The 12,937-nt window shown below is 43.8% G+C and overlaps 1 protein-coding gene across 4 annotated transcripts in view; it reads right to left on the bottom strand.

The window, feature by feature from the left end:
* arhgef12b (Rho guanine nucleotide exchange factor (GEF) 12b) overlaps positions 1-12,937 on the bottom strand; it is a 109,754-nt gene that overhangs the window by 24,825 nt on the left and 71,992 nt on the right. For all 4 annotated transcript variants that reach the window (XM_014197790.3, XM_082974715.1, XM_082974716.1 and 1 more), the window contains 10 exons: positions 12,699-12,824; positions 12,471-12,569; positions 12,163-12,273; positions 11,754-11,852; positions 10,579-10,621; positions 10,302-10,407; positions 9,265-9,402; positions 2,972-3,004; positions 1,262-1,376; positions 651-756 (listed from right to left, as the gene is read on the bottom strand). In XM_014197790.3, the coding sequence (XP_014053265.3) occupies positions 651-756; positions 1,262-1,376; positions 2,972-3,004; positions 9,265-9,402; positions 10,302-10,407; positions 10,579-10,621; positions 11,754-11,852; positions 12,163-12,273; positions 12,471-12,569; positions 12,699-12,824 (976 nt within the window). The remainder of the gene's footprint in view (positions 1-650; positions 757-1,261; positions 1,377-2,971; positions 3,005-9,264; positions 9,403-10,301; positions 10,408-10,578; positions 10,622-11,753; positions 11,853-12,162; positions 12,274-12,470; positions 12,570-12,698; positions 12,825-12,937) is intronic.

Raw genomic sequence — 12,937 nt, 5'->3', positions numbered from 1 at the left:
CTCATTTCTAAATGGACATCTGATCAAATGAAAAGGAGCAGTATGGAAGTACAGACGTATTTATCTCAATATGAAATCATAATTTAAAAAATAATCATCACACTGATTAACTGCAATACTTATTATACTTGTAAAAATGTTTTAGTCATGATACATACATGTCTCCCAAGGCTCTTTGAACATGTAAATGAGTGTGTCTGCAAGTCTAATATGTGTATATCTATGGCGGGAACAGCACAACGTAATGGGGAGCTGGCCCACACAACTCCAGACACGCACTTCCTGTTGCGGAAGTCCACAATCTCCTTACAGCGCTGGATGTGAGATGTAATGTGTCTGAGCCTGAACACAACACCACTAGCTTCTGTCCTCAGTGCAATACCAGGGCTGTACATTCCCTTTAACTAAGTTCAAATATCCACACCTGCATACTACTGGTGATGTATTGGACATGCATATTAGGTAAATGCTAGTGTGGATATTGGCACATAGGGATGTGTGTTGTTATTTTTGTATATAAAAAAAATGTGTCACTACAGAGCCTGTACACATCTCAAACTAACCATTACCGTTTTTTTTGCGTTCTAAACTGGCACACCAGGAGGGAACTGTTAAGTGTACTACATCCATTTGTAGTCTTCCACACTTACTTGAAGCTGAGTCCACGCGGCTGGGCCGCCGAGGAGGGCCGAGGATGCTGGGAAAGCGAGGCTTCTTCACCTTCTCCTCCCCCTCTTTCTCAGTCTTGGTGCTCTTCTGCTCCACAGAACAAAACACATACAAACTGCCCAGTCAGAGAATTTAAAACTGGGTCACTTTCAGTAGGCAAATGTTGTTGAACGTTGAAGATAGACATGTCATGAATAGAGCTGCTGTGATTCCTTATCATACATATTCTACATGTCAAAGAGGCATGTTTGTTTTATGCTATATTTTTATCTGGAAGTTGCACAATATTGTGCCCTACTGAACGCTACCCTGGAAAGCTGCTAACAAGGGAGACACCATGTCACCATGCTTGTTACCAAGAAAAAACTCACACCAAGAAGTAAAACAGTGCCGCTGTGTGAAGAAACTGAATAATTTATGCTACATCAAATTAGAAGTTCCTACAAGCTGTAAAGGACCACGATATTGTGCTCAAATACATAATCGATGCGTCAAGCTGGTTGTGTACAGTGTGTGTGTGTGTGTGAGTGTGTGTGTGAGTGTGAGTGTGAGTGTGAGTGTGTGCGTGCGTGCGTGTGTGTGTGTGTTGTACCTTGATCTTGGGCAGGAAGTTGATGCGGACTCGTTTGGGCTCTAGGCTACGTGGTTCCTTTACTTTCACCCCCAGGTGTTTCATATAGGTGAGGATGACATACTGCATAGTAGTGCTGCAACACAATACACTATTCATTAATTGTTTATATTACCATTAACCCAGTACAGCCCACTTTATCATAATATAAAATCATCTAAATCATCATATTGATGATATTATTATACTTATAAAAATGGTTTAGTCATGATACATAAATGTCTCCCAAGGATCTTTGAAAACAGTAATTCTAATAGGACACATGTTATCAATCACTAGAAGCACATGTGGGGATAATCGAATTAAAAGGTTAGGAAACTGACCGAATCAGTTTTTACTAATCGCCCTATTCTTCAATACCATTCATATTGTCAGAACAGGGTCGTGTTAATTAGGGCGTGTAAAGGAAAACGTTTTGCAACTAAAAACAAAAATATTTTTTTCACAAGACCAGGTAGTCCCTCCCCACTTCGGTCTGTTTTCTTCCATTTGGTACTAATGAACACCACCCAGGCCCAACTCAAAGTGTGTAGTACCACAGACTTCCAACAGATGGAGGCAGACCACACTATTTTTTTAACTTGTATTTAACCTTTTATTTAACTAGGCAAGTCATTACGCTATGACATAATGGCAGACAGGATGCGTCCTAAATGGCACCCAATTTGGGCAAAAGTAGTGCATAATATAGAGAATAGGGTGCCAGTTGGGACACATATTCAGTAACCTATGTCACTTCAACAGCTCTTCTCACAGCATGGATAGAAACAACATGCTGATGGAATTCACGTATTAGAAATATGCAGCCACAACGTGAGCCATTCCCCAAATAGACACACACACACACACACACACACACACACACACACACACACACACACACACACACACACACACACACACACACACACACACACACACACCATCTGTCCTAGCACACTGACCCCTTAGTCAGAACAGAACGCCGGTTAGCCATATGGGATATGAACCACTTTCATATAATCTGTGTGCTAACTACATGCGACTGAAAATAGTGGAAAGAAATGGTTTAGAGTATTAAACCAAGAGAACATAATTCCAATTCGCGTGGACTTCCGATCAGGGCTGTATACACAAAACATCTGATAGTAAGTGTGGTGATCTAGGATCAGGTCCCCCCTGTCAATATAATAATAAACATCATCTTCCAAAAGGGGAAATGATCTTAGATCAGCACTCCTACTCCGACAGGTTTTGTGAATACAGGCCCAGATAGTGTGGGTGTTTCACCTCGACCTTCACAAGTAATTGAACTCATACACAAAAACTGTATGACAGCACACACTCACTTGAATTCATTCAACAATCAACACGCTACTTCCCCAGCAAACTTTCTAAACTCTAGTATGAGAACAGACCTATCCTCGTCATATTCTGACATCATGTGGTTAGTTACTTTAACATCAGGGGTCGGCAACAGGTGGCCTGCAGGGATTTTTTGGGGCCCTCAAGCAAAACAGGAAATCTGTATCTCAGGTACGAAATAATCATTTTCAAATACAATCTCTTATTGAGCTTAGTTGTGGTCAATATGCAGTGTACAAATGATTATAATTACGTTGCCTCCCCCCCAACCATCCACTGACAAAAATCTAGTTGCCAACCCCTGTTTTAGATAAAAATCCCCCTTACCACTTCTCCTCTTCTGTGGGCTGTGACGTAAGCCTGGAAGAAGAGAAACACATAATAGGGTTAAGTCACACACACACACACACACACACACACACACACACACACACACACACACACACACACACACACACACACACACACACACACACACACACACACACACACACACACACACACACACACACACACACCCCCCCCCCCCCCCCCCCCTAAGCAGTTTCACTTCTACTTCAAATAGACAAAATGTGTAGTCTGCTTGTATAATGGTAATGCAGTTCTATTAGCCCATGTCTAATATCTCAATTAGTCATTATGTGATTCCTCACATTATCTCCTCGCCTCCTTCTCAACTGTATTGGAGGAGAAGATCTAAGGTCCCTTTCTTCTGACCTTTTTCTCCAATGGATTTTGAGAAGGATGAGAGGAGAGAGGATGTGAAGAATCAAAGAAAGATTAGTTGAGAAAAAGCCCATGACTGGCGAGCTTTCTGGCACAAAATGGCTGCCGTGCATCATCCAGGTGGGTGCTACACATTGGTAGCTACCCATATATATATAAAAATGTTTGAGTGTGAAAAAGTCCTGTATTTCAATGCATTTTCAGCTTCCAGGAATTGTGTACAAATCCTTGCGACATGGGGCTGTGCATTATCATGCTGAAACATGAGGTGATGGTGGCGGATGAATGGCACGACAATGAGCCTCAGGATCTCGTCACGGTATCTTTGTGCATTCAAATTGCCATAGATAAAATACATTTGTGTTCATTGTCCGTAATTTATGCCTGCCCATACCATAACCCCACCGCCACCATTCGGCACTCTGTTCACAACGTTAACATCAGCAAACCACTCAAACACACAAAGCCATACACATGGTCTGCAGTTGTGTGGGGTGTTTCTGCGAAATTCTCTAAAACAACGTTGAAGGCGGCTTATGGTAGAGAAATGATCAATAAATTCTCTGGCAACAGCTCTGGTAGACATTCATGCAGTCAGCATGCCAATTGCATTCTCCCTCAAAACTTGAGACATCTGTGGCATTGTGTTGTGTGACAAACATGCACATTTTAGAGTGGCCTTTTATTGCCCCCAACACAAGGTGCATCTGTGTAATGATCGTGTTATTTAATCAGCGTATTGATATGCCACACCTGTCAGGTGCATGGATTATCTTGGCAAAGGAGAAGTGCTCACTAACAGGGAATAAGCTTTTTGTGCATATGGAACATTTCTGTTATCTTTTATTTCAGGTTATGAAACCAACACTTTACATGTTGGGTTATTTTTTTTGTTCAGTGTAGGAATAATTTAGGATCTCTGTGATGCTTAGGTTTTTTTCTGTTATCAAACAAAACTCTAGAAGGCCGAAATATTCACAAGGCAATTTCAAAAGGCCAAAATCTGCATGTGCATGCAAATGTCAAAACATTGGTAACTAGTAGCTACAGTCTATCCCAAAACGGCTTAAACCTTCACACTGGCATCAACAACACTAAACAACAGGTGAGTGCAGGTAAGAGAGACGGTCTTGGGAGAGTGAGATGATATCAGTGGTCTTGAAAGTACGAGTGTGTCTCTGTCTGTCTGTCTGTCTGTCTGTCTGTCTGTCTGTCTGTCTGTCTGTCTGTCTGTCTGTCTGTCTGTCTGTCTGTCTGTCTGTCTGTCTGTCTGTCTGTCTGTCTGTCTGTCTGTCTGTTTGAGAGAGACAGAGCAATAATATATAACTTGTATCTATCTTAATCCCTGTAATCTGTACAGTTTGGCGTGTTTGAGGCCCAGAGAGCAGAGACACGCAAGCACTCACTGACCTGGAAATAATTCCCAGAAATGGCATGTGTATGTGGTACAATTTCTTCTACACACACACACGGTAACTGGAACAACAGAGTGGTTCCATGTCATTTCAGTAAGCCATGACACCTAGGGACGGGCACGGTTATTCTAATATTTTAATATCCCAACAGACGTTAGTAGTCAAATAATTGCGAGAGTATTCAGATTTATTTTTATCATAAGTCTAAACTTTTAAATTAATTTGTATGATGTGTGCCCCATAAAATGACATACCATAGTAGCCTACACAGGCTTCACACGTTTGTTGTTATTGTCGGCCATTCAAAGTGGCACTGTCTACACTCAGTGGCTCCATGTGTACCAAGCAATGTGGGAGATCTCTAATCAATGCAACATGGAATTACAATGACTTTTTATTTAACCCTTATTTTATCAGGTAGGTTGACTGAAACCACGTTCTCATTTACAGCAACGACCTGGGGAATAGTTACAGGGGAGAGGAGGGAGGATGAATGAGCCGATTGGAAGCTGGGGACGATTAAGTGGCCATGATGGTATGAGGGCCAGATTGGGAATTTTAGCCAGGACACCGGGGTTAACACCCCTACTCTTACGATAAGTGCTATGGGATCTTAAGTGACCTATTTAACGTCCCATCCAAAAGACGGCACCCTACACAGGGCAATGTCCCCAATCATTGCCCTGGGGCATTGAGATTTTTTATGTTTTTAGACCAGAGGAAAAAGAGTGCCTCCTTCTGGTCCTCCAACACCACTTCCAGCAGCATCTAGTCTCCAATCCAGGACCAACCCTGCTCAGCTTCAGAGGCAAGCCAGCAGTGGGATGCAGGGTGGTATGCTGCTGGCAAATTACAGTATTAAGTTAGTTAAATGAGATGGAGTAAGCTATAACTAAAATAAACTATCAGGTAGGCTGTTGTTTAATCTGAATGGAGTTCTTGTAGACAAAGGCAGGAAGTGCAGAAAAATAGGCTCAATTACTTATAGCTAGCTAGGTAGCTGGCTAACATAGCTGGATATCTTAGCTAGCATCTTTACATCGATTTGATGCAGTCAAGACAGGCACTACCAGATGCGATGACAGATAACCTATGAAATCTATACATTTGTCTAACTAGCACGAGTCTGTATTGCTACTCTTTCTCTCCCCCTCCTGTGTAAAACTCACTGGCACCCAAGTTGAGCAGGCTGCGCAGCAAGTCAGTTCCCAAGTTGAAACAAAGTTGTTTTTATTTTTGTATTATGTATTTCATTTATCAGGATATCCCCCAAAAATCAGTGGTGGCGTTTTGCCAATTTTTTGGGGCTTCCTAATTTCTTCCTCATTATACTTATTGAATAATATCTGAATCCTGTAAATTAAAATTGCCAATTTGGGTGCAATCGATTAGCTTAATTTCTCAGAGACCAAATTATATTTCAACAAAATCATGTTTTAGAAAAGTTATTTGTATCTGTTACAGAAACAGTGTTGTTGGGTGTTGAAATCCTCTTTCTTGTGCTTTCTGAGGTTGAACGACCCAACACTCCTTTCACCTCTAACCTACAACTTATAACATTACCAGACTAGATAATCCTTATGGCACTGATAACATCATCTTCCTGTGATTGATGGCATGTGTGTGTACGTGAGTGACAAAGAATGTGTGTGTGTGCTAGAGAGAGAACGAGAGAGAAAGAACGTGCATCGTGCACTACACTTGCCTCCTGTTTATCTCGAAGTGGAAAACAGAGACCTGACTCGTGTCATGTTGTCACTCAATAATCTTGATGATGCTGGCTTGTGTGTGTGTGTCTGATGCGGCAGCACACATGATGGAGCAGTGACAGTCTGATGAGGAACAGGCTGTCTTACATAGTGAGCTAGGTTATAGGACTACATCATGGGCTGGATAGAAGCAGTTTACCGTCTTCAGAACTGGATAATAATTGTTTTATTTGCCTCTTAAAATAATACTATAATTTTCCCGTCCCGCATGGATAATTTCTTTCATAATAACCTTAAACCTGATGAAACTTGTCATTAGAATTTTTCTACAGGCTATTGATATTGTTTGTTCTCTCTTATTATTAGTTCTCTTGCTACACTACATGGCCAAAAGTATGTGTACACCCCTTCAAATTAGTAGATTCGGCTATTTCAGTCACACATTTCTGACAGGTGTATAAAATCGAGCACACAGCCATGCAACCTCCATAGACAAACATTGGCAGTAGAATGGCCCGTCCTGAAAAGCTCAGTGACTTTCAATGTGGCACTGTCATAGGATGCCACCTTTCCAACAAGTAAGTTTGTCTAATTTCTTCTCTGCTAGCGCTGCCCCGGTCAAGCCTAGTGGTTAGAGCATTGGACTAGTAACCGGAAGGTTGCAAGATTGAATCCCCGAGCTGACAAGGTCAAAATCTGTCGTTCTGCCCGTGAAAAAGGCAGTTAACCCACTGTTCCTAGGCAGTCATTGAAAACAAGAATTTGTTCTTAACTGACTTGCCTAGTTAAATAAAGGTTAAATCAAAAATAAAAAAACTGTAAGACATGTTTTTGTGAAGTGAAAACATCTAGGAGCAACAACGGCTCAGCTGTGAAGTGGTAGGCCACACAAGCTCCCAGAACGGGACCACCGAGTGCTGAAGCGCGTAGCGCACAAAAATTGTCTGTCCTCGGTTGCAAAACTCACTACCGAGTTCCAAACTGTCTCTGGAAGCAACATCAGCACAAGAACTGCTTGTCGGAGCTTCATGAAATGGGCTTCCATGGCCGAGCTGCCGCACACAAGCCTAAGATCACCATGCGCAATGCCAAGCTTTGGCTGGAATGGTGTAAAGCTCGCCACCATTGGACCCTGGAGCAGTGGAAAAGCGTTCTCTGGCGAGATGAATCACGCTTTACCATCTGGCAGTCTGACGGAATCTGTGTTTGGCGGATGCTCGAATGCATAGGGCCAACTCTAAAGTTTGGTGGAGGAGTAATAATGGTCTGGGCCTGCTTTTCATGGATCAGGCTAGGCCCCTTAGCTAAAGTGAAGGGAAATCTTAACGCTACAGAATACAATCACATTCTAGATGATTCTGTGCTTCCAACTTTGTGGCAACAGTTTGGGGAAGACCCTTTACTGTTTCAGCATGACAATGCCCCCATGCACAAATCGAGGTCCATACAGAAATGGTTTGTCGTGATTGGTGTGGAAGAACTTGACTGGCCTGCTCAGAGCCCTGAGCTCAACCCCATCGAATACCTTTTGGATGAATTGGAACGCCGACTGCGAGCCAGGCCTTATCTCCAAACATCACTAATGCTCTTGTGGCTGAATGGAAGCAAGTCCCTGCAGCAATGTTCCAACTACTTGTGGAAAGCCTTCCCAGAAGAGAGGAGGCTGTTATAGCAGCAAAGGGGGGTCCAACTCCATATTAATGCCCATAATTTTGGAATGAGATGTTCGACAAGCAGGTGTCCATATACTTTTGGTCATGTGGTGGTTTTTAGGCTATTCAAATAATGAGATGTAACTCTGTAACATTCATTGTTTGATATGGAGAAAGCCCTGCATAAAATAATGAAGCGTAGCCTTCAGTCTTATTCGTAGCCAATCGAATGGAGATGAAAGGGAATATAGGCAAAGTTTTTTTTAAAAGCTAGACAAAAGATAGTGGAGTGTCCAGGGATGGGCAACTTTGATCTGAACTCACCCCCCCCTCCCACACACATTTTAGTGGCCCCCCCTCTTGACAGCGGAGAGAACATTTTTACATTTTAGAGTTAAGTTTATGCAATTCTACACACTTTGCCATAGTGGCAGAGAGAAGATTTCGCAGTTTTATAACACATTTCGTGAAACTCTACTAATTTTGCCATGGGGCAGAGATGAAAATGATCTGTTTTACTGACTAATAAAATACAATGGGGGCTCCCCAGCCGGAAATTCAACCATGATAACGCCGCAAAACTAGCTTAGGAATCTAAAAAACAATTGCTGACATGGGCTAATTGACTTGACTATAAGTGACTGACGTAACAAGAGAAGAATTGCTGATGCACAGCCAAATTGCACCTTGTGTATTCCACTATTCTAACTCACAACAGTAAGTTGAGACCCACACAGTTCCTAAAAATATATGTTTTTTTACTTCTGGGGCGGGGGGTTGCCCATCCTGGTTATTGCCTAATGCATTTTTGCACTGCTTTGGTGCAATTCTCCACTCTGTCTGGCCTACATTCCCCTCTTGCGTTCTGTATATAACATATTTATTGAAATAGGCTATAACAAAGAATGGGCAAATTGCTGGGAATGTCACTTGTGTGCTGTTGTGTGCTGAGACACTCCGTTTTTTCCTGCGCAGTACCAGTCAAGTTCAAATAGGCTAAACCATTGTCTGTCACATCACTCTCTCATCACCATCGACGATCGCTGTCAATCATCGTCGATACACGATGTTATCGTAATATCGCCCAACCCTAGTGTGCATGTATTGCAGGGACTTACAGAACGTCCTCTATCTTGGAGATGATGTGTTCGGCACAGGAGCGTTCTCTCTCCAGCGACACGCGGTCTCTCACCCTCTCTGTGTCCAGCTTAGCCAGCTCCCCTTCTGCCAGGGTCAGACCCATGCTGCGCTTCTGCCTGTAGACACACTCACACCACACCACACCCCACACACCCACACACACACACACCACACACACACACACACACCACACACACCACACACACACAGGCAGACATACGCACACACTCACACACACAGACACAGACGCACAGACACACACACACACACACACATGGATGCACAGACACAGGCAGACACACACACAGACACACGCACACACACGCACACACACAGATGCACAGGCACAGGCAGACACACACACAGACACACGCACACACACACTCACAGACACAGGCAGACATACGCACACACATACGCACACACATACGCACACACATACGCACACACACTCACGCACACACACACACACACACACACACACACACACACACACATGGATGCACAGGCACAGGCAGACACACACACAGACACACGCACACACACACTCACAGACGCACAGACAGACACACGCACACACACACACACACACACACACACACACACACACACACACACACACACACACACACACACACACACACACACACACACACACACACACACACACACACATGGATGCACAGACACAGGCAGACACACACACAGACACACGCACACACACGCACACACACACACACACACACACACACAGATGCACAGGCACAGGCAGACACACACACAGACAGATCCACATACACAGACACAGACAGATACACACACACGCACGTGTATGATTAATCCATGAGGAAATACAACATCAAAGCATCATTATGTGCACATCATCTTTGAGAAGTGTGAGTTTGTGCACGTGTGTGTTTGTGGTGTGCGTGTATGGTATGTGTGTGAGACCGTGCGAGTGTGTCTGTGTACGTATGAGTGTTTCTGTCTGAATGTGTGTGTGTGTGTGTCTGACCTGAAGTCCTCTAGGTTCCTCTGGATGTCTGGTAGCAGTGTGTCCTGTAGCAGCTGTATGTAAGGTCTGTGCACTTCCTCTGGGATCAGCTCAGGTCTCCGCCGCTCTGGGAACACACAACAGCATGTTTGCCAACATGCACACACACGCACTCAGTTTGAAGCAGTCTCCCTTTTTTGGAAACATTCTAATCAATTACACTAGACAATACACTACTGCATTGCTAAAACTGTTGCTAAACTAATACAACACATGAGAGGAGTAAGTAATAACTCACCTAGTTCAGAGGCCATAGACTCAGGCACAGCTACTTTCAGATTCTGCAAGTGGAAAAAAAGAGTTCTCAGCTAAAAAAAAGCTAGAAGAGAGACCTTCTGCAATACAACCACAACAATACCCTTTCCTCTCCTTCACCCACCGCACCAGATAAAGAGTGTAATACAACCACAACAATACCCTTTCCTCTCCTTCACCCACCGCACCAGATAAAGAGTGTAATACAACCACAACAATACCCTTTCCTCTCCTTCACCCACCGCACCAGATAAAGAGTGTAATACAACCACAACAATACCCTTTCCTCTCCTTCACCCACCGCACCAGATAAAGAGTGTAATACAACCACAACAATACCCTTTCCTCTCCTTCACCCACCGCACCAGATAAAGAGTGTAATACAACCACAACAATACCCTTTCCTCTCCTTCACCCACCGCACCAGATAAAGAGTGTAATACAACCACAACAATACCCTTTCCTCTCCTTCACCCACCGCACCAGATAAAGAGTGTAATACAACCACAACAATACCCTTTCCTCTCCTTCACCCACCGCACCAGATAAAGAGTGTAATACAACCACAACAATACCCTTTCCTCTCCTTCACCCACCGCACCAGATAAAGAGTGTAATACAACCACAACAATACCCTTTCCTCTCCTTCACCCACCGCACCAGATAAAGAGTGCAATACAACCACAACAATACCCTTTCCTCTCCTTCACCCACCGCACCAGATAAAGAGTGCAATACAACCACAACAATACCCTTTCCTCTCCTTCACCCACCGCACCAGATAAAGAGTGTAATACAACCACAACAATACCCTTTCCTCTCCTTCACCCACCGCACCAGATAAAGAGTACATTTAAAATGATCCTAATTATCTGAAAGGAGAGTAAAACCCAAAAGACAGACTTCTTCCAGGAGAAGAACCACTTGTGATGGAACTGTCCAGACACACTCACAAGATGCCCCAGAGACAGACACACACACTGGTGTCACCTATATTTTCAATACACGTGTGCGCCCCTGTCAAATCCCATTTAAAATACTTTAGCTGAGTCTTCTTTGTGTGTGTGTGTGTGTGTGTGCCCCTGAACTTGCGCATATGTGTGTGTGTGAATGCATGTGTGCTTGTACATAAAATGTGTGCACAAGTGTGTGTCTTACTGCTGCTCGGTCCATAAAGAAAGTATGGAAATCCATGAAGATCCGTCTGGTCTCTTTGGAGTTGGTCTGCTTGTACAGGTCAGCGTAAAGGTAGCACAGCTGGTAGAGAATCACAGGCAGTTAGGTCTAAACTACTGACCAAAGCATTCTGGGGTCAAACCACCAAAGTGCTAAAGAGTAACTGCTGTACCCTAATTAGAATATATCAGCGTTCATTAGGGGCTGCAAAATGTGCCCACATTTCTGGAAAACTTGTGAATTTTGGGACAGTTACCGTAATGTTGCATGCCTAGAGCTCAAGCAGTAGCCACAATGGATGTACTTTATGAATGGTGTGAATGAGTGTAAGAGTATGTGTTTGTTAGGCAGGCAATTTGTTTTGGTGTGTGTCTGTGTGTGGTTGACTTACCAGAGGTGCAGGGTCAAACTGAGAGACCACGTGATGGAGGAAGGCGGCCAAGTGAGCAGGCCGAGACTTGAGCAGCTCTATACTCTGAAAACAACTACACTGACCGTTGATCTGAGAGAGAGAGATCGACAGAAAGGCAAAGTTGAGTAAGAGAGAGACATTGAGAAAATAAGACAGAAACAGACAGGAGAGAAATAGAGAGAGAGAGTATAGAGATACCCAGTCAGCCAATCAGACAGACAGACAGACAGACAGACAGACAGACAGACAGACAGACAGACAGTTGTCTTGCAGTAGTCCTGCAGTACCTGTTCCTGCTCTGTGTCAAAGTAGTCGTCCTCTGCTCCGATTATCTGGGGGTTGAGACGGGAGAAGGGGCTGCCCACACTGGACTGGAAGTTACAGTTCTGATTCACATGAACACACACACACAGAGACAAGATGTTAGTGCAATGATGGGACTCACATGCACACACACACTCACTCACTGGGCTATTGCAAACAACAAACATACAGTGTGTGTGTGTGAGTCTCACCAGGTCCGCCGTGTCCTCTGTGTCAGGGGAGGGGCAGGAGTTGAGGCTCTCTCGGGGAGTGGTCTTTGGGCTGTGGCAGGGCGTCTCTCTTTGGCACGGATTCTCAGGGAGGGGACTGGGAGACACCTGACATAGAAAGACCCACTCACCAGTCACATATTACATGATTTTGAATGGGCATTGTGGTATTGATTCCACACTTTCCATTCCAATTTTCTCAAACAAAAGCATTGAGGAAA

The sequence above is a fragment of the Salmo salar genome, chromosome 04, assembly GCF_965601325.2.
Source record: "Salmo salar chromosome 04, fSalSal1, whole genome shotgun sequence".
NCBI classification, from domain to species: domain Eukaryota; kingdom Metazoa; phylum Chordata; class Actinopteri; order Salmoniformes; family Salmonidae; genus Salmo; species Salmo salar.
The sequence above is the reverse complement of the archived record's forward strand: the minus strand, read 5'-3'. Positions and strand labels throughout refer to the sequence as shown.